The sequence below is a fragment of the Carettochelys insculpta genome, chromosome 1 (genome assembly GCF_033958435.1).
Source record: "Carettochelys insculpta isolate YL-2023 chromosome 1, ASM3395843v1, whole genome shotgun sequence".
In the NCBI taxonomy this organism is placed as follows: domain Eukaryota; kingdom Metazoa; phylum Chordata; order Testudines; family Carettochelyidae; genus Carettochelys; species Carettochelys insculpta.
In genome coordinates, this window is record NC_134137.1 from 204,987,125 (window position 1) to 205,012,286 (window position 25,162).

A 25,162-nucleotide genomic window follows, 5' to 3' on the forward strand; every position below is an offset into this window, starting at 1 on the left:
GTGCTTAGTTTTGGAGGTAGCCTTCCATGGTTCTCAATGCTTCTGTGGGGGAGCCCTCAGCACTGGGTCCCTAGCTCAGTGACATAGCGATCTTGAGAGCTGACGGTGCCTGAAGCAATGGAAGAGTCTCTTAGCACCTTGGATCTTGGGGTTGTTGGTGCCAACTCTGATCTTGATGCCAGTGCCTCCGGGGACTGAAGTCGATCTCTTCCTGGGCTTTGTGGACGGCCCTGACTTTGGTGCTGAAGTCTCAGAGCCCTTCTTGTGGGGATTATCAAAGGTCTTTGATCCACTCTAGCAGGATTTACAGGAGATGCCTTGATCTTCTTGGGCAAAGTTGCCAGAGCTGAAAAGGCTCTTCTCTTGTGAGTTGAAGCCTTATTGGAAGCCTCAGCCTCGGAAGTCAAAGGCTGGAGGGCTTTGTCAAACAATAGCATATGGAGCCTCATCTCCCAATCATGGTGGGCTCTTGCAGTAAGCTTGGAGCAGTGCACACGCTTCTGAGGAACATGAGCTTCACCTAAGCAGCGGATACAACAGGCATCCTCGTCCAATGCTGGCACGACCTCACAGCAAGTTTTGCAATTTTTGAAGCTGGGTGATCCGGGCATGATGGTCGTTAATCAGTGTCTGAAAAAGAACTCAGGCTGTCTTATTTTGTTGTTGTTCTTGGGTTGTTTTTTTTTTGAACAAATGGAAACTTAAGAATGGTAGTTAAAAACATTTAAGAACACACAAAGACTTATCAACACTGGCTAAGTCCCTAATAATTTTTTTTTTTTTTGGAAACAGGAGCACGATAAGGACTATGAACAGTTGAGGATAAATTAACTAGACACAAGGCTCTAAACAGGCACTCTCACTCTGAGGGATCTCCATGAGGAGAGGAGAAATTCCATCTGTAACCTGGGGTGGTTGAGAAGAAACTGGCGGGAGCCGGACTGCACATGTGACCAGAAGAGCACGAGCAGAGAGGCGCAGCGGCTCTGCATGCACGATCTGGTTGACTATGGCTCTACAAAATTCGCCATGCTGCAGCGCTGGGGTGGGTCCGACACCTGATTTGGAGCACCCCTGGGGATCGCGCAAAGAACTTTCTTTCATATTACAACAAACTCCATTTTAAAAATTCTTTACTGCCTTCACTCTGTCTGAAATTAGACGTTTGACTGTAGTTTAATTCACAAGTGTGAATGTGGGTGTGTGCATAATAATGGGATCAGTCCCTAAGTCAGCCTGTGAAAGAACAATGCAAGTGAGCCCTGAAAAAAAAAAAAAAAAAAAAAAACCAAGAAAGACCGATAAAAGCCCCATCAAAGAAAGATCTAAGTCCCATCTGCTGTTAACTGATGACTCATGGTCATACAGTGTACTGGGGCAGAGCTATGGACTGAAACTTATAAAAAGATGGATGCAAATCTATAGGATTGGATCTTGTCAAAATTGAAGCATCAATCCAGATTGACAGAAGCCTGACTCCTCCCCATCCTCCATCTAACTCGCTAGTCGGTTACGATCGACAAGCTGGTAACTAGACAACAAGGCACAGCGTGTATGAGTGCATGAGTGTAGTACAGATTGTGCCTCCCTGGTCTGGCACCCTCTGGACCTCAGTGGTCCCGAATAAGGGATTTTGCCAAACTGGGGAAGTTAATGACCCTCTACTCTCCTGGCCCTCTAGCCATGGCTCCCAGCTCTCTGGCCACAGCTCACCACTGCAGCAGGCCCCTTCAGCCTCAGTGCCCTGTCCCCCACCTGGGGCATGCTGGCACTCCCTGGCAGCAGTCCCTCACCCAGGGCTGCCAAGGGCATCACCTCCACACGGCCTCACTGGGCTGCCAGCTGGTTGCTCTCCTGCCCCAGCTTTTTGGTCCAGGAACATCCTTTGTGCAACCTGTACAGCATATGCATATGACACTGCACTGAGATATATACTACCAATAAATGTGGCATTTTGCCTTATCCTGCTGAAAAAGATCCTGCATAATTCCTGAGCAGCTATCCAGGAACTAAGCTTACAGGGAACAGGTAAGCTTACAGGTGGAATTGGTGATCGCTTTTGGTCTTAAGTTCTATGACCAGCTTCTAAGATCGCAGCTCAGAGGACATCTTCAGTAGGAACAATGAGTATGTTTTCAAAAGCAGCATTCATTCTAGGTTCCGGACCCAAGTTGCAGTGTAGGCAGAAATCCCAATACTGTATTTGTCTAAAATTGCCCCATAGCCTCTACAGGAAAAAATAATCCATTTGTCCAATGGGGTAGAAGAGAGGATACAACTGCTTACAGCCCTCATACAGAACACTCAAGAGTATAGACACACTTAGGCCACGTTTATACTGCGCAATACAGTCAATTTCAAATAAGGCAGCTACATAGCTAGAATTGACTTATCTGACTGTCTTCACTGTGGGACACGAGTGTGTTTCTCCCATCAACCTCCCTTACTCCTTATAATAGCAAGGAGCACAGGGATCGACTGCTGACCCCAGGCCGAGTGGTTTTGCAAGTCTCTAACAGACATGCAAAAATCCAATTCTAGAAGACTGACCCTGAGTGAGTTGATTTTCCCAGAAGCGTAGATGTGCTCTCAGGATTTAAAGAGTAAGACTGAGACCCATTTCAGTCATCAACTTACATGACAGACAGTAAAAAAAAAACAAAAAAAACACAAAAAACAAAAAAAGGAAAAAATTAGTTTAAAAAAACATTTAGGAGGTCAGAACTAAACACAAACGGTGAGAAGGTTAATATACAGGAGGAGGAAGATGAATACATTTTGATCACTACTAGGAAAGACACAGAACAGTGGTTTAAGTGAAGAACAAAATAATGAAAAAAATTGTCAGCAGCAAAGAAAACGAGTGGAATAGTTTTAGACATAGTAAATATGGAAAGAAGAATGGTCAAGTCAGGCTTATTGCATATTAGTTCTTGCATTGACCAAGAGTCCTTCCCTTCCCCTGTAGAATACAACAGCTCTATGTCTTGGTTTACAGGAATGAAACCTACCTCCCACCCCCAGACCAAATAACTATCTGACATCCTAGACCTCTGAGAAGTGATAGCAATCACATAGGAAAGGAATAACAAAAATGGAGGCAAAGTCAGCTAGATGAGGGCACGTCAAGCTTTGACACAGCAGCTCCCCCATTCCTTCTGGCAAATAAGGTACAATCAAGAAACACAGCCACTTGTAAGGTACAGGGGAAGCAGGGGAAATGGAAAAAAAAATTAGTAATCCTTGAACTGTGTAATAACTAAACCAAACACCATTTATCATAAAATAGATTTTAATTGTTACAAATGCCCAGCAGCACATGATGTTCACACAGAATAAAATATACTGAATCATAAATTATTCTCCTGAATCACAAGAATATCATCCAAGGACTTCTATTAGAATTAATGCAATGAAACCTCCTAACAATTTAGTCACTTGAATGCTCTCCAATTTTTAAAAAAATGTATATTTCATTTAAAATTATTTACTGGTTCCTCATCTAAATTCAGCATTATCTAGCCAAAAAAGAGTAATTTCCAAACTGCAAGCTTCCTCACTTTCCTACACATCTTCTCAATCAGTTTACCAAAAGCATTTCAAATGTAGTACAGGTTGAATCTCTCTTGTTCAGCATTCTCTCATCTGGCAACATCCGTAATTTGTCATGATTTTAGTTTGCACTTATCATGGTTGTGGCAGACAAATTTCCTGTGGTCCCGTAAAGTTAGTTTACAGCCATTATTCCCAGCTCTCAGTGCTCTGTACTGTTAATTAGCTGTAATTTACCCCTAAATATCTTCTAAGAGCCCAGTAAGCAGTGGAAGTGTTGGTAATGCTGCTAGACAATACTGACCTCCCATGGTGTGGCAAATTCTCTTGTTTGGCGCCAGTCAGCTCCCAAGGGTGCTGGACTAAAGAGGTTCAACCTGTAACTTAGCTATATTTTCCACAAGGAATGGAAGGGAGTCGTTTACATGTAGCAAACTGATAATTTATTAGACAAAGTAATTTTCAACTCTTTCAACTCTTTATAAGATAAATAGTAATATTGCCATATCATAAATAGGTTACATAATTTAACTATGGACACAACATATTTCTGGGTCTGCTAGTGACTTGCTAAGGAGTCCCGATTCCCCAGTCCCTTGCTCTAGCCACTACACAGTACACCCTCATTATGAGCTCAATTAATTTAATCTGATAAGGTAAGTGGTCCTTCTTGACAACTTCTTATGAATTTAGAACTTGGGAAATCAGACAGGACACAAATAGCTGTTTAATGCTATTAACTCAATCCCACTTGCCAGAGTTAGGATTTTAAAGAGCAAGGAACTATGGTTTTCATAAGTGTTTTCATTAGCTAGTGAACCCTTAAGGGATGAAAAAAGTGAAAGAGCTATATTACATTTCATAAACCTTTCCTCCACTTTTGGGTTATTCACTGAAAAGTTCCTTTTATGCTTAAAAAAAACTACCTCCCAAACCAATTATATTTTTGAGCGAAAATAAGTTGTTAATCTATTAACTAATTAGATTTATAAAGCAAAAGATTTTTCTTCATGGATTGAGAAGTTAGATGTGACCAGCAAATACTGTATCCTTTTCACAGAGCCTACACGAAATTCACAAGCCAACCGCTGTGTCATGGAAACTGAGTAAGAAGAGGACTTCCAGAATAACGACTGGATTTAATATTTATACGGTGAATTTTTCACCAGCAAAAGAATTAATTACTGGCATATAAGTAGCAGACATTTTCATAATTCATAGCTTCTTTCTAAAGAATTAGGCCACACGAGCTTTGTCCTCTCCTTAAGGCTCTGTCAGCAACTTCTCATGAGTCGGAGGGGTACATTTAATTTTCATAAGAAAAACACACAACAATCTTGAGAGCTACACAAACACGTAATCAGAAAGTGTTACAGACTGCAGCAGTGCTAATCGATAATACGCTATTGAGGTTCTTAGAGATGCCATACGCAATTCACTCTTCATCGTGATGTGAATAGCCCATCCCATGTTCAAGCTTAAGTCAGCCTTGAGCCACACTGCATAATGGAGCTGGTTATAGTTCATTCTTCCCCAAAGATTACGACCCAGAATGTAGCTGATATTACAAACTTAAAAATCTCTTTCTAGAGAATCCATAGCAGGAATGATTTAATTAAGGCACATAAAAGTGTAGAGCTGAGCTAATACTCAAGTAGTTTTAGATAAACTTTTCTGCATGCACACTATCCACAACAAATCGTGTGTTATTAGTAAGGCTATGCGCTTGTTGTGGATTTTATAACTTTCTGAAACCTCCACGACATCTGCCACTGCAGTGGTTAGTTTGGCTGATGCCAGAACTGCCCAAGGGGCTGGTCTGTGATAACAGTCCCCAGCTGACTTGGAGCAGCAGGTACCCAGTGACAGTGAACCCCCACCACTGGATCGGGGGCCAGCCGTTAGCCCCCAGACTCCTCAAGAGAAGCAGCACCGTAGGAGCAACTAAGAAATACCCAGGGATATTTATAACAAGACTCATGGATATGTCAGTGTCCTGAATTTTTATTTATTGCCTGTGACCTGTCTCTGATTTGTACTAAAAATACCCAGGATTAAATTTTAGCCTTATTAGACATAATTGTTTAAAACCATGCAGACTGAGATTTGCAAAACTCTTTGTGCTCAGACATACGATTTAAACCATGCTGACTAGCTGTGACTAACATCAGTAGCACAGCTAGGAAAAAAAATTTGACTGAACCCCAATTTATGGTACATGGGCAATGATGAGAGAGTTTGGCTGGGTGCCACACTGGAGAAACAACAGCCGGTTTCTCTGTTCATAGCTAGAGATACTGGGCTCTGACCCCTGCCACTACTGGCTGCATAGTACTCTGCCAAGTCTTGGGGGCTATGAGGTGTTGTTTTAGGGCTTTGCAGGACAGTTGTGTTCCCCCTACTAGTATGTCCCCTCACATCCTGTTGAGGGGAGACAGTTACTAGCCAATCCAGAAAAGCTGGGGCAGGGGGGACACTGTCCCCTGGAATGGCCTCAGATTTGGGTAGGCCTGGGTGTGGTCCAATTAACATATCTTCCTCAAGAGGAATGGGCACGAGAGATTTGACAATTCATTTGTGTGAGCATTCTTGCCAGTAAAATGTAACCACACAAATGTTTGAGGGATGTGAACACAAACTAGTGGAAGTATACCCAAAGAAAGCTCATTAAAAACTGAGCACATTTGTGACTTTTTGCAGTATTAACTCAGCTCTAGGAGCAAACGAGAGCATACTTTCCCTTAAACAGAAAGCACGGTCAAAGCCAGGAAGATAGTTTCTATGTTGATAACTTCCAGGATCCTCTTCTACCTACAAGAAGGTAAAAATAAGAAGAGTTCTTAAGTTGAATGTATAGGTATGCTTTTAGGTTAGGAAATTATTTCAATAAATTTTTGGAACTTCATTCTGCAGCCTTCTGTCCCACAGAACAAATTACATGTAGCAGGACTTCGACACTCCAATATTGTGATAAGAGAATTTAAGAGTTGTGTATGACTTGAGGCTCTACTTCAGAATAGTCCAGCAACTGTTACTATTTTCCATCAAAAAGAATTACATCCAAGAATAAGTGCACTTGATTGATCTCACAATTCTTAACCATTACATCAACCAAGACATCTTTCCATACTGTACTTAGTACAGAGGCAGCACCATTTTTCAGTGCTCCTTCAAAAGGACCCTTCCCTCTGGAAATTATGTTTAAGTTAGAGGTACAAATATAGTTGCCCATGATGATCCTTCTTAAAAAGGTAAGTGTCCCATATTTTCACATTTCACAATTTTTTGTATGTTTCACTAGATGCACCCCAGGTTGCAATTATAACTGGGTGGAGTTCCAGCTCACATATCAAGAAATGCATACAGATGAGCCAAAGGAAGGAAACTGCTGAAGGGAAAGCTTGGTCTCTCAGCGAGCGATCAATAGGAATTTTCATAGTATACCAATTGCTTTACACTAGCCACCTAATAAATCACTTGGGGGGAAAAGACATCAACAAGCCAAAAGGGGGGAGAAAAAAAAAAAAAGCCTAACATGACAGCTCATGTCTGCTGTCTGTGATGGCACTGTTTGCAATTTCCAAGTATGAGATAGAAATATTTAATAGGGACTTACTAAGGTGTGACATTGTAATACTCCTCTGGGGTCACTGTTTTCAGTCCACCAAAGTAATCCAGGACCCAGATATTGGTTATGTTGAATTTGGCAAAGAACCAGTTATGATCTCGAGGCCAGCTTGCCATCTCAGGGTGTCGGCTGAATAACGCTAGCTTCGCAAAGACTGCTTCTGTATCATTCACCTAACAAGTAACCAGCAACATATAACAGAACATGTAAACTTCACTGGTAAAAGACAAAGAGGCATTTAAAAATCAATTTTCAAGAAGATTATTGTAACATGAGTATAAAATATGTTTTCTTCCCAATTATAGTACCCCCACATCCATATCTCAACAGGAGAAGTTTGCCAAATTGAGGTTTGACCCAGAAAGCTAGATGGATGTACCAACAGGAGTCCTTCAGTCACATAGGTATAGCCACCATTTTAAATATTACCAATGGAAGCTAACAAGCAGTAACTCTTATAACTGAATATTAGCCAAAGGGAGAACCAATACCCATAGAAAAGCATTACCTTAAGTGCTGTTATATGACAATTTAACATGAAAGGAGGAATATAAATCCCATGAGTTTGTATTTTTTCAACATTAGTATGAATACTGGCTATCACTGACACTTACTTACTAGTTTGCTCTCTTTGGGGGGAAAAAAAAGAACTCTTGCTATTCCCATTGCTCTTCTGCCCATAATGAAGTACTACTCCAGTTTCAGATTAAATTCTTTCCCTCATAGGCCGTGTCTACACTAGCCCCAAACTTTGAAATGGCCATGCAAATGGCCACTGAAATTGACGCGGCTTGCTGCCGCGCGTCTCGTCCCGACGGGGCTCCTTTTCGAAAGGACCCCGCCTACTTCGAAGTGCCGCGGCCGCCCGCATGCTAATGAGGCGCTGAATATGCATTTCGGCGCTTCATTAGTAAACTTCAAAATGGCCATTTGCGTGGCCATTTCAAAGTTTGGGGCTAGTGTAGACACGGCCATGCAGAATAGCTAGTTTCAGAAAAAGACTAGTAAGGGAGTATCTTTGAGAGCAGATAATAATTCTGCTTGGGTACAGTAGGCCCCCCACTTATGCAAAGGTTGCATTCTCGTGCAACCTCGCATAAGTCAAATTGGGCATTACTCAGGGGAGCCTGGACACTGACCAGTGCAGCAGTGCCAGATAATTTCCTGTCTCCTTTGAGCAGCACAGAGCTGAGAGTCAGGCTCCACCTCCACACCACTCACAGGAGCGAGGAAACTGACCAGTGATGATGTGCTAGTCAGTTTCCCCGCTCCTGTTAGAGGTGGGAAGCTGGAGCCTGACTCCCAGCTCCCTGCTCATCTTAGAAAACCAATCAGTGCCGCTGCCATGGTCAGTTTCCCCTCTCCTGTGAGTGCTGGGAAGCTGGAGCCTGACTCCTGACTGCCCACGGTTCACAGGAGTCAGGAAACGGACCAGTGCAGTAGCACTGATCAGTTTCCCGGCTCCCCTGAGTGATGGGCATCCTGGAGCCAGATGCCAGCTCCATGCCACTCAGAGTTACATTAACCCAAGATTCGCACAGCATGAGTGCATGTAACTTGGATTCCACTGTACAAAGGCTGGCCCCAGCTGAAAATTACCCTGTTTGCGAAAATCATATGTAAATCTCGGACACAGTATTAAGAGACCAGGTTATGGTAGTTGAGGGCTTGTTCACATGCTAGAATGCTGCATTCTACAGGGGTTTGGTTTCCAAGACACACTAATGTGTCATATATTAATTGGTTCAGGTAGACCTTATTCATGTGCACTAATGGTTCCCTAGTGCTCTTCCCTGTGTTTTCAAAACATCTACAACTCAGTGCAGCAGCCACACTTACATGGGGCAAATAGTTTATAACATGTTAATGTGCTTTAGAAAAATATACCCCTGTAGGTAACCCTCTACAAGAGCTCAAAATGCAATTGTTTCAATTCTACAGTACCTGGTTTAATTCTTTTTCTCATGGGGGTAACTTTATTTTCATACAAAGAAAACATTTAGAAAACACATGGTAAGGAAAGCTAGCAGCTATTAGAGGCTGAACCCCTCTAATCTGGCACCCTTCTGACCACAAGAGGTCAATATTTTCTAGCAGCGTTACCAACACTTCCACTGCTTACTAGACTCTTAGAAGTCATTTGGGGTAAATTACAGCTAAACAACAGAAAAGAACACAGAGAGCCAGGACTGGTGGCTGTAAACAAACTCTATGGCTGTTTCTACACAGGCCACTTCCTCTGGAAGTGGCATGTTAATACAGGGAGCAAAAGATGCTAATGAGGCACGGATGCAAATTCCCCGTGCCTCATTAGCATAACATCACGTGATTTGGAGTCCGGAAGACTGTTCTTCCGGACTCCAAAACGCTGTGAAGAAGTGGGAAGAAGAGGCCTCCAGAAGGACTTACTTCCGGAAGCCCCCTGGCGGCCACATTTCTACACAGTGTTTTGGAGTCCGGAAGAACTGTCTTTCGGACTCCAAATCATGCGACGTTATGCTAATGAGGCGTGGGGAATTTGCATCCATGCCTCATTAGCATCTTTTGCTCCCTGTATTAGCATGCCACTTCTGAAGGAAGTGGCCTGTGTAGAAATGGCCTATGGGACATGATCCCTTAGTATATTTATTAAACAATTCTGCAGTTATTCAATAACTTATTCTAGACCAAGGGTGTCCAACACGTGGCCCAGGGGCCAGAATCCGGCCCACAGAGCCTTTTTATTCAGCCCGTGGAGCTGGCAGCTGCGCCATTTTAAAAGCCAGCTACATGGCTCCAAGCCACATGCTGCTCTTTAAGGAGCCATTTGCAGCTCTCACTGCTCACTCCTCCAGCTCCCAGTCCCTGCCACTGCTGTGCTATAGGTGGAGGGAAGGCAGAAGGAGGGCTGGGGGGTGCTGTGCAGCTGCGCTGAGGGGCAAACAGCAGTCCAGTGAAGGTGCAGTGGGGCAGGCGACAGCACCCAGAGCTCCTCTGTAAAAGTAAATTAACCCTGGGTTTGAGGCAGCGAGGGGTTTAAACCTGGGGGTTGGCAGTTTGGGGCTGTGAGGGATTTCAGCCTGGGGTTGGGTGGGGTGGGGTGAAGGGAATGGGGGCGTGGGGCGGTGAGGGATTTAAGCTGGGGGGGGGCAGTGAGAGGCTTAAGTCTGGGAGCGGTGAGAGGTTTAAGCATGGACAGGCACAGGGGTTTGGGGCAGCGAGGGATTTAAGCCTGGGGGGTGGGGTGGGAAGTTGGGGCTATTTTATGTTTGGACCCTGGAACATATAAAAAATTGCCACATGGCCGCCGATGAAAAAAGGCTGACCACCCCGTCCCTGACTAAATAAAAGTTTATTTTGAGTATTTTGGTGGATCATCATCTTTATTCCTGTATCCTCAAAGGTGAAAGAGTGCATAACATGACTAGATAAAACAAAAAAGAAGGAAACTAACTAACTGAAGGGTGTAAATATTTAAATGGGAAAGAAAAAACTAGGAGGAAAAAAAAGGATGAAACTGCAGACAGAGTTCATGAGATACTTTATTATCCTACCTAACACTGCAGTATAGGCAGTTATGGGTAATAGTGCACAACAAGCAGTATAAACAGCAGAAAAGGCCAGTGTGGTTTCTGACTACATGCAGCAGTATCATATCACAGACCAGGAATTCATAGACCCTTGCTATATGACCAACGTAATATTCTAAGTGCAGTTGTATCTTCTGGGCACCTAATTAGTAGAAAGATATTAAAATGGAGACAGTGCAAATGAGTAACAAAAATTATAAGGAACTAAAAAACAGGTTTATAAAGGAGCTAAATGTGGGAATAGTGAACTAAGGTGTTGGGAGAATGTAACATATACATATCTGAAGGACAAACACCAAATAAGGAATTATTTAAGGTACTCTTCATGAGGAAACAATCATCAGTAATGAGGTGACGTTTGAGGGAAAATTTTAGGCTGAACAACTAAGAGTGTCTAGAATCCTACAGCTGCTAGAACTAACATGATGAACAAAGCACTAGTAAACAGTAGAAAACAATAATGCGCTGTCAGAAAGATCAACAGATAATGCAATAATTTTTCCATCTTTAAACTTCTAGGCTATGTCTACACAACAGCGATCGTTCACAAGACGACCTTCCAGAAGAGATCTTCCAAAAAAACTTCTTTCATAAGAGTGCATCCACACACAAAAAAGTGGCTTGCAAGATCAATGCATTCTTTTGATAGAGAGCAACCCCCCTCTTTCAAAAGAGCAAGCTAGGGATTGAGAAATCCAGCAAAATGAGGACTACTCTTTCGGAAAAAGGCACCCTTCCTGATCCAGGAGTGGACGACAGCTTCTAGAAAAAGAGCCACATTTTTTCGATTTTGGATCGAAAGAGTGTATTGTGTGTAGACGCTCCACATGTTCTTTTGAAAAAGGGCCTGGTTTTCCAAAAGAACTTAGTAGTGTAGACTCAGCCCAATAGTTTTAAGCCTCATCAAGTGAAGAGGTAGAATCTCGTTTTCTCAAAACTGGTTTGGTTTGAACACTTAACACAATATAAAGTAAATTTTCACAGAGAGAAGGTTGGCTTAGAGTTGTTAGTTTTTAGAGAAAGAACAGAAGAAAAAACCCCTCACTGTAGTAGCCCTGATAAGAACAGTTCTACAGAATTACTTAGAGTCTCTCAGTGATATTTTGAGTGGCAGATTAAGTCACAACTTATTACCAGCAATACAAATTATGAGCTAGCTTGCTAACGCCTCAAAGGGCTTAAACTGTCTCTTTAAATGAAACACCTGAGAGAAAAGATTCAAGTGTTAGTGTTACGTGTCCACACGGAAGTTCTTAAATTTCTATTGTTAGTAAAGATTATTGCTTTGAATATAATACTATCCTGTTCGGTGCAGGCTTTCAGTTGTTTACCTTATCAACAGTCCCAGAGAAGATAATGTGGGCACAAAGAGGGTTCTGAGGATCATAGCCTTTCTTCTTGCAGTATGGAGTCTGTGCCAAAGACACTGTTAGGGAGGCATTTGCATTTACCTGAAATACAAGCAGGAAAGTAACTGACTAAGCTGTATAAAACTTTACATAATTAAACTTGTTAAAATAAACCAGCAGTTCTCAACATACTCATCATTGTGGGCTATGCAGCAGAGGTTGAGTAGCAGGGTAGTGGCTGCCTTGACAACTACCCACTGCTGGGTTGGCTGGGGGCAGCCCTCGACCTCTTATCCTGTGGGGCTCGGCAGCAGCCCAGGACTCCTGACTGCACCAGGCCCTTGCTGTGCAGGACCAAGTGGCAGTCCCAGACACCACGTACTCCAGGACCCCTGCCATACTGAAGAACACGAAGGGCTGGCTAGCTCCCCACAGACCCTAGACCCCAAGCTGAACAGGACCAGCTGCCTACCTCAGATGTTTGTAGGGCCAGGTGGGAGTTCCAAACCCCAAATTATCTTGGATACCCTGCTATGTGGGGCCAGGTGGCAGCCCCAGACTTCCCACCTTGCCACGAGTCCCTGGCCCTGACTCTCTGGGCTGCAGCTGTGTGCTAATTATGCTGCTTGCATCCAGCAGGCTGACAAATGGCTGAAATATACTGACCGCAGGAATTGCTACTTTCCCAGGAAATGTCCAGGCACTGGTGAATAACGATCTAATTGCATCAGTGTCCAGCAAACTCAAAATGCATTTTTTCAAACTGTGGATACATATATTCAAAATTCAGTTCACCCACTACATCAAAGCTAGTCTTCAGCTAAAAAATGTTGCAAATCCAAACGGACCCAGACTGTTGTCTGCAACACTGTATGCTTACTGCTACAAGCTTACAACTCCGCATTTCTGTATTATCATATAATTCAGAGTTTTCAACTTTTGTTTACACAGTATTCAAATATGACATTAATTATGACGTATACTTTCCTTCTGCTCCAGCTGCCACTTCCTATTAATATTCCTGACCATCTTATACACCTCTAGGGTCTTACACTCACCATTATACCTCTTTATATCATCACACTGCTCCTCTAACCACTTTGCCTTATCCATTCTGGATGCCTTCTTTACTTCATTGCATGTCATCCTGTATTGCTCTTCCACCCTCTCAGAAACATCCCTTCTGATCTTCAATGCTCTCTTCTCTTGGACCAACTGCAGTGTTCCCTACATAATCCACTTCTTATTGATCTTCTTTTCTTCTGGAACCCTTCTTTTCTTCTGGAACCATCTGCTCAATTGCCTCTTCTTTCGCTGCAGCTATCCCTTCAACCCCCTTATCTAGGGATCTCTGTGCCCTCATTCTTGATCTTCTCTTCGAGCAATGCTCTGTACGCATTCCCTATTTCTTCCTCACCTAGCCTCACCACATCTCTTCATTTCTTGAACTGTGTCTTATACTTTCTCTTGAGTTTCATCCTGATGTTAGCAATCACTAGACTGTGACTCACTCCTTGGAAAGTTCGGCACTGTTATACTGATGTTACCCGTCTTTTTCTTATCAAGATCGTATCTATCATATCCTTAGACTTCCCATCGTTCGATTGCCATATCCACTCCCTGCAGTCCTTTTGTTGGAATCTCATGCTGCAGATCACTAGCTCATGCTCACGAGCAAACTCTAGTAATTTCCCATCCGGTTCGTTTCTTTCTCCATATCCAAACTTTCCCATGATTCTCTCCTGACCTTTGTAATTATCTGTTCTGACCTCTGCATTCCAATCTCCTCTGATGATCAACACATCTCTGTTTGGTATCTCCTCCAATGTCTTTGGCAAGTCTTTACAGAATAGCTCGATCTCTTCCTTCATGCTGTCCAACGTGGGTACATACATCTGAACAAAGTGGCAGCTGAAGCAGATGGCAATTAAAGACAAGCATGACGAGGTGCTCATAAACAAGGACAAGGTTGTACAGTGATGGACGAGATATCACACCAATCTGTACAAAGCACAGTTGGACCCAAGTGTCTCAGAGAAACTGATTGAAAACTGAAAGATAACACTGCCAAGCATCGAGAGCAAGAAAGACATTTTGAAGGAGAGGCAGAAAGAGCAGTATAATGACTAAAGAACAAGAGGCCTGAAATGATAAGATCATGAGAGAGATGATAAAATATGGTGGAAAAAGTATGATTTAGGAAATAAACTGACAACGTAATACAGTATTGAAAAAAGGGAAGGCACCTAAGGAATGGAAAAGATCTGTGCTAGTGACAATACTCAATAAAGGAATCACATTAGAGTGCAAGAACTACAAAACTTTTTCTCTAATGAATCATCTAGGCAAGGTGCTGATGATAATACTGACAGAGGGACTGAGATCGCAGATAGCAGAAGAACGTCTAGCAGATGAGCAAGCGATATTCCGGAAAGACAGACCTACCGTACAGCAGATATTGGCACTATGATTGATCGCAGACAAAGCTCACAAAAGAACATCTACAATTGCTTCATTGATTTCCAGAAGGCATTTGACAATATAAATCAGAAAGTGACTTGGGCAGTGTTGGAGTTGTACAGAGTGGATAGCAGACTGACATTGTTGTTGAAGGACATCAACAACAACGTGGAGGCAGCCGTGAGAACATGCAGAGAGTTGAGAAGTTGGTTTAGAATGAGTAGTGGTATGAGAAAAGGAGAGCTAATAATGCTGAGTATCTTCATCACGCACCTAAAGAGAGCGATGGACAAGATCAAGAAAGAAAGAAGGGACATTGGTGCGTGGGACGACAATTAACAACTGGAGGTTGATGGACAATATAGTTATCATCGAGGAAGATGAAGAGAAGCTAGCAAGAATGGTGCAAGTGCTAAATGAAATAGGGAAGTGATACGGACTGATTATGAACATCGATAAAACAAAGACAATGGTATTTAGAGTTAACAAAATAGGAAGGAAGATCAGTGTAGATGGGGTGGAACTACAGAACATACCTGAGGAGGAACATGATGTATGATATATACTGTAGGAAGCGAAAGCAAGATCTGGAAAAGCAAAGCAATTAGTAGGAACAAAGCCAAGCATTTTGAAAACGTATTCAGCAGCATGTTGTATGGATGTGAGACATGGATGATAACGAAAGATTGGTAGAGAAGGATATTGGTGTTCGAGAGAAGTTGTTATAAGAAGAACCAGAGAATAAGATGGATGCAGAAGGTCACCAATGAGGAATTATATAGGAAGATACAGCTGAAAGAGAACCTATTGCAGAAGGTTATACAACAGAAGCTACAGCTATTTGGGCATATCTGCAGAATGGACGATGAGCAAAAAGATCAAGACCCTGGTATTCAGCATAATGTATGGCTCGAATAGGAGAGGCAGACCCCACAGAGCAGTTTTTCCTCAACCTTTTTTAATAAAGTACCCCTTTAAAAAATTAGTAGTACACCTAGATTTCTCTCATGTACCTCTAAGGGTATGTGTATCATCAGTTGAGTAACACGGTGCTGAGGTAATCTGAAGTCTTGAAACAATTGCCATTCAACCCTTCCAGATTACTATACCCTTATCAGGAGCGAGATTTGTTTTGTATACCACCAAAATATACCTCACTTACACCTACTTACTTACAAAAACATGCAAGAAGACTACTACTGAAAACATGCTGACTTTCGACCATCATATCAAATAAATGCACTGGAATGGAAATACTGTACTTACATGTCAGCATAGGCATATGAAGCAGTAGAAACAAGTCACTGTCTGAATGAGCTTTTTAGTTCGCACTGACTTTGCTAGTGTTTTTATGTAGCTTGTTGTAAAACAAGGCAAATATCTAGGTGAGTTGATGGACCCCCGGAAGACCTCGGTGTACCCCCAAGGATACACATGCCCCTGATTAAGAAGCACTGCTATAGCAAATTGGTAGACGATATAGTAGACTGATGCGGAGCTAGTCTACAGAAATAAGCCACTCTGCCCTCGACAAGGAAAGAAGGAAGGAAATAGTGAGGGAGACAGACACCAACAGGCGCTGAGCCCATAGTTGTTGTTGTTGTTGATGATAACTTTCTTTAAGAAAATACTGAATCAAAATGTATAAGGCATTCCAATATTCAGTGTTAGCTGCATATATTAATATTATACCCCTGCTGTTTTATTTGTACAATTCTAATTTAATCTACAATTCTACTGTTTTATGAAACAGCAATTTGAATACACACAGTTTTAGTTACATAATGTGGTGTGCTTTTTGAAACAATTAAAAAAATGCTTTAAAAGGGAATTAGCTACTTTTTCCTAGAGTGGTAAAAACATTGATTTTACCTGTTAAAAGCCACCGTCTGGTAAATACCCATCTCTGATTGATTGCCACAAAGGTATTTTGAAATTAAGTTCCAGATAATACCCAGAACACAGCGAGAAAAGTTACGGACACTTGTCATTGCCATCTTATTTATCAAAACAAAAAAGCTCTCATGTAGCACTTAAAAAGACTAACAAAATAATTTATTATTAGGTGATGAGCTTTTGTGGGACAGACCCACTTCTTCAGATCTACAGCCCTACCAGAACAGACTCAATGTATATTTAACTATTTTTATAAATATATATTGAGTCTGTTCTGGTAGGGTGTAGATCTGAAGAAGTGGGTCTGTCCCATGAAAACTCATCACCTAACAAATTAGTTTGCTAGTTTTTAAAGTGCTACATGACTGCTTTTTTGTTTTGATAGACTATGGCTATGTCCCTGGTATTACTTTAGTTGTATTATTCTTCTAAACGACTTAATTTGAAACCCAAGATAGACAGGCCTGGAAAACCATCCAGCTTATAAAGATTCTGACAGGAAAATCCATCTAGTGTACAACTGGAGAATTCAAAAATGGGCATCATTAACATTTGAATTTAATGTAGGATTTGGTTATAACTTGAATGTGAAATGCTGTGATGTGATAGAATATACAATGCCGTATATGAGGTTAGACGGTGATATAACAAAGTGTGTCACAGTTCTAGATATATGCACTAAAGTACAATATACAAACAATGGGAAGACAAGCACAACAACTATCTGGCAGGGAAATTGCTTCAGAGACATCTGTTCTCAGATAGTCAACTCCACTGGATTTTTAAAACTAGCTTCAGACTTCAATTTAAGTTAGGAGTGCAAAAATCTATTTGAAAGTAACGTCAACTGTGTAAAAAATAGAACACCATTCCACCCCTCCAAACACTAAACTCCATTCCAGCAGCATAAACATAGTTGAAACATAGTTCTACTTTGTTTTTTTTAAAAATCACTTTTGCCTAAATATAAGCATAACAGGTGACTACTATCCAAGAATAAGTTAGAAAGGCTCAAAAGCTGGCAGGATCAGAATGTCTTAACTGTAACTTATCACAGTCAGTGGTTTTCAACATATGTAGGGAGATTTTTTCAAAAAAATTTTACAAAAATTAATTTGTTGACAACATCAAGAAATTTACACAGAAGATTTTGTAATAATCCCTATCAAGAAACACAGTTTTTCTTCCATAACTACCTATGGAACTGATTAAAGGTACAGGTTAAGGCCATTTCACGTTAGCTACACAAATGCAAATTCCTGGTTATAAGTGTTCTACATCTGAACCATGACACACTGCACTAGCACAAGCTCTGCTTTACAATGAAGCAGTGCAGCTAAAATCCATGCACAGATGCCTGTTGTATTCAGAGTTTAAGTGCATGTCACAAAGCAAACTATTCAATACATATTATCCCTTCAACAGAAGAAGAAAAAAAAAAGAAACATACTTCAAAGAACAACATTCCCATTAGAGACGGAACATTCACAAGAACTTCTTTATTTTCAACATTTGTAAGGTTATATCATTCCTCCCGCAATGTTCTGGTCAGATCACATACGCAGGCCCTTACTTCCGCCATGCAAAGCCCTAGTGTTCAATGGAGTTCCACTCGGGCAAAAGTCCATCAACTCAGATCCAACTGAGGAACACTCATGTCTGTCTGCAAGTCTATTTAATCAATAAACAGAAAATAAGCCTTCTCCCTCTCACCTTCGTTTCAGTTTACCAGGTCAGCAGTAGTGGACTTGAGAGAAACTTGACTCAAACCCTTGTACTCCAAACAAAAAACAGTCAAGTAGCACTTTAAAGACTAGCAAAATGGTTTATTAGGTGAGCTTTTGTGGGACAGACCCACTTCTTCAGACCACAGCCAGACCAGAACAGACTCAATATTTAAGGCACAGAGAACCATAAACAGTAAGCAAGGAGGACAAATCAGAAAAAGATAACCAAGGTGAGCAAATCAGAGAGTGGAGGGGTGGGGGGGAAGGTCAAGAATTAGATTGAGCTCTGAGTGTGGCACAGGTCATCTACAAGTCTCCTCCACTTCACTCTGTCTTGGGACAAAACTTCTACCCCAGTTGTTGTCCTTCAGTCTCAGTAGATCTTCTTCATGCTGTCCGAGGACTTCCCCAAAAAGCTAAATTAAATTAAAGTGCGAGTCCTCTAGCTGGTGAGGTTGACATTAGTAAGGCTTTTCAATCTTGGGGACAAGCTTCATATCGAAATCAGGCCCAAAATGAATTTCATTTTGTAACTGCGAAGATCCATGTAGCACTTTTGGCCAGAGAAGGGAGAATATCTGCATAAACTTTAGGCAGGTCTGCACAAGTTTCCAATTCTCTCATGAATTTCTTCCATTTCAAAATATGAAATGCAAAGCACTAAATTCTTACAGATTTTGTCATTTTTCACAACTGCTCTCCCCCTAGACACAACAGCTCAGAGTTCAATGTGCATTTTGTTAATTCCATTAAAATAGCTTATTTCAGCAAAAAAAGAAAACGTGAGCTAAGCACTTAAAGCTCCCACTGCATTTAAGGAACTGCAGCTGTCATGTGCCTTTGACTGTGCAGATGCTCAAGTCACTCTGCTCCAAAAAAGCTGAATCATACTAATTTGGTGTTATCTGTGCATGGAGGCCTCCATGTGACTGTCAACCAAACAGCTGACCTTTGCCTTGCAACAGCAGAATATAGATAAGAGAACATAACACCTATTTGAGAGCCTTCCTATTGGAAAAAGACTGCTGAACCAATAAAGTCTATATCAAGTGTCAAAATGGGGAGGCAGGATCCAAAAAAAAGTACTGGTTGATCAAAACTTCATGTTTCTTAAAACAACTAGATAGTTTCATAAATGAAGTAATGAAGTATTAGAAATCTACTATATATTTTCAAAATGTTGTGGGTCTGTCTGTTCTTCCATCTGTGAGTCCATATGCTCATGAACTCCTAAATGGTAAGAGCCAGGACCACCAAATTGGGTATACAGCTTCCACTTTGCTCAAAGTTATGATAAGAGCCTCTTAGCATAACGTAAAGAAATGTAAGGGTTTTACTGTGCCAGGACAATGGGATGTGCCTGGAATCCGACTGTTTTACATAACATGGAAAGGGAAGGGGTTTGATAGGATAGACAGTAATGTTCTAGAATGCCACAGGGGCAGGAGGGGGAGCAACAAGCACAGGGGCAGAATGACCACGGGGAGCAGTTGCACCTGTAACAGAGTGTCCAGCTGGGGTGGGGCTCTGCATGTTGCTGGCCCCTGGCCACGACCCACTGCCCCACACCCAGAGCCCAAACTCTTGGCCCCAGACTAGACTGAGGGGGGCAGGGGGTGGCTAGAGCAGCCCTCTCCCCAGACAGCAGCTGTCAGCCAGCCAATGCAGCACCGGCTGGCCTCAGGGAACAGCTGCCAGCCAGATGCCATAGCCCTGGACAACCTCAGGGCCGCCCTGAGTTCTGCCCACCAGCCCTCTGTCCTGAGTGCTACACACCAACCCTTGCCCTGAGTCCCCATATGGACCCAAGCAACACCAGGTAAATCCTCTCATACAGTGTTTCCCAATCTTATTAGCCACAGCATCCTTTTAAACTCAAAAGAATTTTGTTAACCCCCAATAACAGTCTTAAATATGGAGCTGAAAAAGTAGATCACAAATAAGAATAAAAAACAAATGCTAAACAAGGTCATAAGATCAACATTTAGTTTAACTGCACGTATTTAAAAACAAACAAAAAAACACATTAAATGTGTACAAAAAATAAAGCCCAAAACCAAATATGCATTAGATTGGCTATTTTCAATGCAAAGAGTGGCCTTCCTTCTTTGCTTGGCAAATTCTTTTTATATTTGGTTTAATACTGGAAAGTTGGGTTTCATATCTGGCACAGGATTCAGTTGATTTCTGTATTTCATTTTTGTTGCTGCTAATTCAAGAATCCAGTTTCACGCAAGTATGTGCTGGTGAAGGGGAACAACTGACAAACTGCATGTCTTGATAAAGCTGAATATTCTTGATGTAAGCCTCCATGATCGACGCTCTCTGGGAGTGAATACAGGGATTTATGGTGGTACACAACAGTCAATCGCAACACTGAGTGAACTGCGCACACAGTGCTGAGTCTCCACATCATCCCCACTCTGTGGCTAAACTGGCATTACACAGGGACACTTATCGTGGCAAACACAAATGAAATGTTTTGAAATAAAAATTCATACATGCTTAAATATAAATTATTTTTAAATCATAGAATATTATTGTAATGGAATTTTTTCACTGAGCCCTATTTTCACTTCCAACACCATTTGGGAAACATTGCTCCGGTATAAATTAAAAGGCAGAATGGTAAATATCAAGGGTTCAGAATGAGGTGAGGATTACAGACAGACAATTCAAGAAGCGAAGTGGAATTACTTATACAGGAAAAGGCTAAACAATTGCATGCTTGTTTTGTCCATGTTTCAGTTTTCTTTACAGGGAGAACAGGAGTGAAGAGAGGGGGACATCATGTATTGGATTCTCATCCAAATCTGTGTTTTTAAAACTGCACTCTTCAGCTGGGAGCTGGATGTTTGCAGACAAGTAAACATAAGTAGTACCATATTATTATGTAACTGTGATCATCGTTTACATAGTTAAATAAATAATTTCTTCAAATGACACCATCAATATTGACTGATTACTTGATTACTGTTTTTGGTTCTCTGTGCCTGAAATATTGAGTCTGTTCTGGTCTGGCTATGGTCTGAAGAAGTGGGTCTGTCCCACAAAAGCTCACCTAATAAATTATTTTGCTAGTTTTTAAAGTGCTACTTGACTGCTTTTTGTTTTGATAGTATATAGACTAGCACAGCTCCCTCTCTCTTACCATCAGTATTGGTTTTTCACTCTTGAGCATCATGCTCCCAGTGCAAATCGGAACACAATTCTACTACTTTTAAAATTCTTTACAGAAGCAACAGCAGTCACTGGTGCACAAAGCCTACTCTACCCTCTCCTCTACTGCAGCAGCAGCATACATGTAATCAACTGCTGCTATCCCCTTAAAGTCCTCTTGACCACACATTTCATTTTTCACCCTAACCAAGCAAAGAAACATGGCAGGAGCTGACTGGGGACTTTCAGAGGTTGCCATTCTGACTCCGTCTCATTGCGTACCTGCTCTCACACCATTTGTTTCTATAAATCAATTTAGTATTTGTTCTACAGCATCTCTCAAACTGATTGGGTATATCATCACAGCAAAATCTCAGAGCAAATCTCAGATCCCAGGTCAACTCACTTGGAGTCACGGAACACACAGAACTAAAAAACACCAAAGTGGATGTTCTCAACAGGGCTCTAAAACCCTGAGAGAGGGTCTCAGACCCAAGGTTCCAGACAAAACAGGACCATCTACATGGCTATTTGAACCTCATAGCCCAAGCCCAAATCAGTCAATCTGGGTCCTGAGACTTACTGCCCCTTTTTTTGTTTTTGTTTTCCCGAAGTATAAACACACCTGTGGTTGCTTTAGCCCAGCAGTGTCAGATTTTCTGCTCCCAAGTCTTTTGTGGCTCATTAAGGGGCCTACCCTCCCCTTTCTGATCTTTTAGGAGTCCTCTGCTTCTTTGCTCAGTGCCCACTCATGGAGCTTCAGCAGTTTCATCTATTAGTGCATTTTTGCCCTGGATGACCATGACATTTGGGAGTTGCCTAGCTAGAAATTATTTTTCTGGATGCTTGCAACAAGTCCTTTGGAATGCCATTCCACAATGATACATGAGGGAATACGGTAGTCCCTCAAGTTGCACGAGCGTTCCATTCCCACACACCCTCACATTACTCACATACGTCGGGGGCGGGGGGGGGGGCTGGGGGGCTTTTTTCCTTGGTGGAACACACATTCTGCAGCTGTGGAGGCAGAAGGAGCACCTAGAGCTAATTTTGCAACGTAATTCCTGGAGGTGTGAGGGGGCAGTTGGGGAGGGTTAAGCCTGCAAAGGGTTGGGGCAGTGGGAGGGAGGCAGGAGGGTTAAGCCTGGGGTAGGTCAGGGCTGCAGAGGAGCAGGGGGTAGAGCTGAGCTAAAGCCACATGAGTAGCGGGCTGAGCCAAAGCTCTGCATGGGGTTTTGAATGGGGTGGGGGGTTGAGCTGGGACAGGTGGTGTGAGCTGGAGCCACATGCGGGAGATTTGAATTGAGCCGGGGGGCTGAGCCAGAGCCACGCATGGGGTGATGAGCTGGGCTGCGTGGGGCTGAACCAGGGCCTGGGGGAGCAGGATTTTGCAAGTTAAGTGCAACTCAAAATCATGCATGTCAAGGGTTTACTGTATAAAGAACTACCCCATGGGTCCTGCCTGCCACTAACGCGCTGCCAGCCAGCTTGGGAACTTCTCAGGAGGCAGCTCCCACCTTACAGCCACCCAGGACTGCAACACCAGGAGCAGGAAGGGGCAGGCACCGCACGCAGGGCATGCAGCTGAAGACTGGAGGGGGTTCACGGCCCCCCTGCTCCCGCTGGCAGGTGAGTTAGGGGAGGGGCTGGGCCACCTCCTGCTCCAGCTGCCGTGCTCTCAGTGCTGAGTGGCCATGGTGCTGCTGCTGCCCCCCAGCTGCCTGGCCCCCGCCTCCCCGCAGAGCCTTTAATGGTTCGGAGCTTGCAGCAGCCAGCAGGAGTGGAGTAGCCCCAGTGCCACGCATGGTGAGAGAGCAGGGCTAGACCCTAGCAGGGGTGGACAGCCATGTGTGCATGTGAGCCTGGAGGCATGGGGGGTACCAGGGCTGCCTCCTCCTCTGGACCCATCAGGCTGGGCTGGGCTGGGGCTGAGCCGGGCAGGGGGGTGGCACAGAGTGCTGAGCCCCAGCCAGCTCCCCGCCCTGTTACTGCCAGGAATTCTCCTGGCCCCACCCCATCTTGAGTTGTGTGGAATTCAAATAAAACCTAGTTCTTGTTCAAATAAAACAAGAACCTAATTCTTGTGCAAATCAGGAGGTTACTGTATTCCACTTTCTGAAGAAAATATCAGATGCTACAAGTATACTAGCAGCAAGTAGGCTGGAAAATTATGTTTTTTTCTAAGCATCTGAGCTAATTCATGTATCACTATCTCTCCTTTTTATTTCAAAATTTGAATGTATTAATATTTGCAGATTTTGCAAGGATGGCAAAGGATCGCTGCAATAAAGGGCCATACTGTTAAAGACCTTTGAATATGTGTCTTACAACAAAGAGACTTTAACAGCAAATAAAAAGGGAAACGCAAACCGCAATTTATGCTCAAATTCAATACTTTGACACTAGGCTGTAATAGAGATATCAATTACCTTATGCATTACAAAGACAGCTTCACCCTCTTTGATATTCATAGTGATCTCAGGCAGGATATTTACACTTAGTAACTCTCTGCCCTACCCCTGCTTGTAGTATGTATCTGATTTGTCGGTTTTTATTTCAATTTTTTTTTGTATATCTGTGTTATAAAACCATTGTGCCATTTTCAGTACAGCACTATCTCCAGATCTGAAGAAGTGGGTCTGTCCCATGAAAGCTCATCACCCAATAAATTATTTTTGTAGTCTTGAAAGTGCTACATGACTGGTGTTTTCTTTTGCAATAAAGAAGCGGTGCATCTTGCTAGTCTCGCATATCAGAGGATGATTAATGAACTGCTTATTATGATCAATTATGAAACTTGTTGGGCAAGGAGGTTTGCTAGCACAGGACCCCTTGCTGTACATTTACATTTCTCCATCAGGTACACTGAATGGCCACAACCACTGAGACCGATCACCCTAATTTACAATGGATAGTTACAGAGAGTTAGCACTGTTAGTCCGTATCTTCACAAAACAAACCAGCAGTCACCCAGCACTTCAAAGACTAACAAAATAATTTATTAGGTGATGAGTTTTCCTGGGGCAGACCTACTTCTTCACATCGGAAAACCAGATTTCCAGATCTGAAGAAGTAGGTCTGCCCCACATGCTCTGCCAAGTGGGTGGGAGGGAGGGAGGGAGGGAGGGAGGGACGGTGGCTGACCGCCCCCCCGCAGAGGGTGGTGGGAGAAGAGGCAAGGGCGGAGGAGCCGACGGGGGGCGGCTCCCAGTTACACACCCGCGAACCCCGCACTCACCTGCAGGTCCTGCACAGACACCTCCAGCGCCGTGAGGTACAGGTAGGGGACGCCGCTGCCGCGGGGCCCGGGCGGCCCGTCGCTCAGCGAGAAGACATTGGCGAAGGGGCGGCCCCGCAGCTGCTCCTGCGCGGACAGAGTAGCCAGCGCGCCCCAGTCGCACTGGTGAACCACGTAGCGCGCCACGAGCGCCGCGTCCTCGTGCGGCGGGATCCCGGCCCCCGCGACGGCCAACAGCGCCCACACCCCGAGCACCGGCCACATCGCCGCTAAACTAACTGACCCCAAGTGTAGTCAACTGGCCCTGCACACGGCGTTGGACGGTTCCCTTGGGGGCGGGGCCACGCCACTGTGAGCCAATGGGCATCCGTCAGCCGCACAATTTCACCAATGAGAGCTCGATGGCGACGGAACAGTGAGGGATAGGCCCGCAGTGAGGCGAGATCATTCAGCTTTCAGCCAATGGACGGACGCCGGCCTCTCATTTCCGCCAATGAGTTCTGATCGGGGGCGGGCGAAGGGTCCGACAGTGTGTCGGTTGTAAACATAGCAGATTCTCGACTCAGCTCAGCGCGGGGAGTCAA

General features: G+C 43.2%; 1 protein-coding gene across 2 annotated transcripts; it reads right to left on the minus strand.

Moving 5' to 3' along the window:
• Positions 1–3,294: 3,294 nt before the first annotated feature.
• Positions 3,295–24,905, minus strand: CREG1 (cellular repressor of E1A stimulated genes 1). Of its 2 annotated transcripts, XM_074983492.1 has the most exons (4): positions 24,579–24,903; positions 12,081–12,200; positions 7,169–7,353; positions 3,295–6,363 (listed from the first exon to the last, which is right to left on the minus strand). In XM_074983492.1, coding segments are annotated over exons 1-4 (570 nt in total). In that variant the 5' UTR covers positions 24,843–24,903; the 3' UTR covers positions 3,295–6,362. The 2 variants fall into 2 exon arrangements, with proteins under 2 accessions (XP_074839593.1, XP_074839594.1); XM_074983493.1 differs by lacking the exon at positions 3,295–6,363 and having other exon boundaries at positions 7,168–7,353; positions 24,579–24,905.
• Between the last annotated feature and the right edge of the window lie 257 nt (positions 24,906–25,162).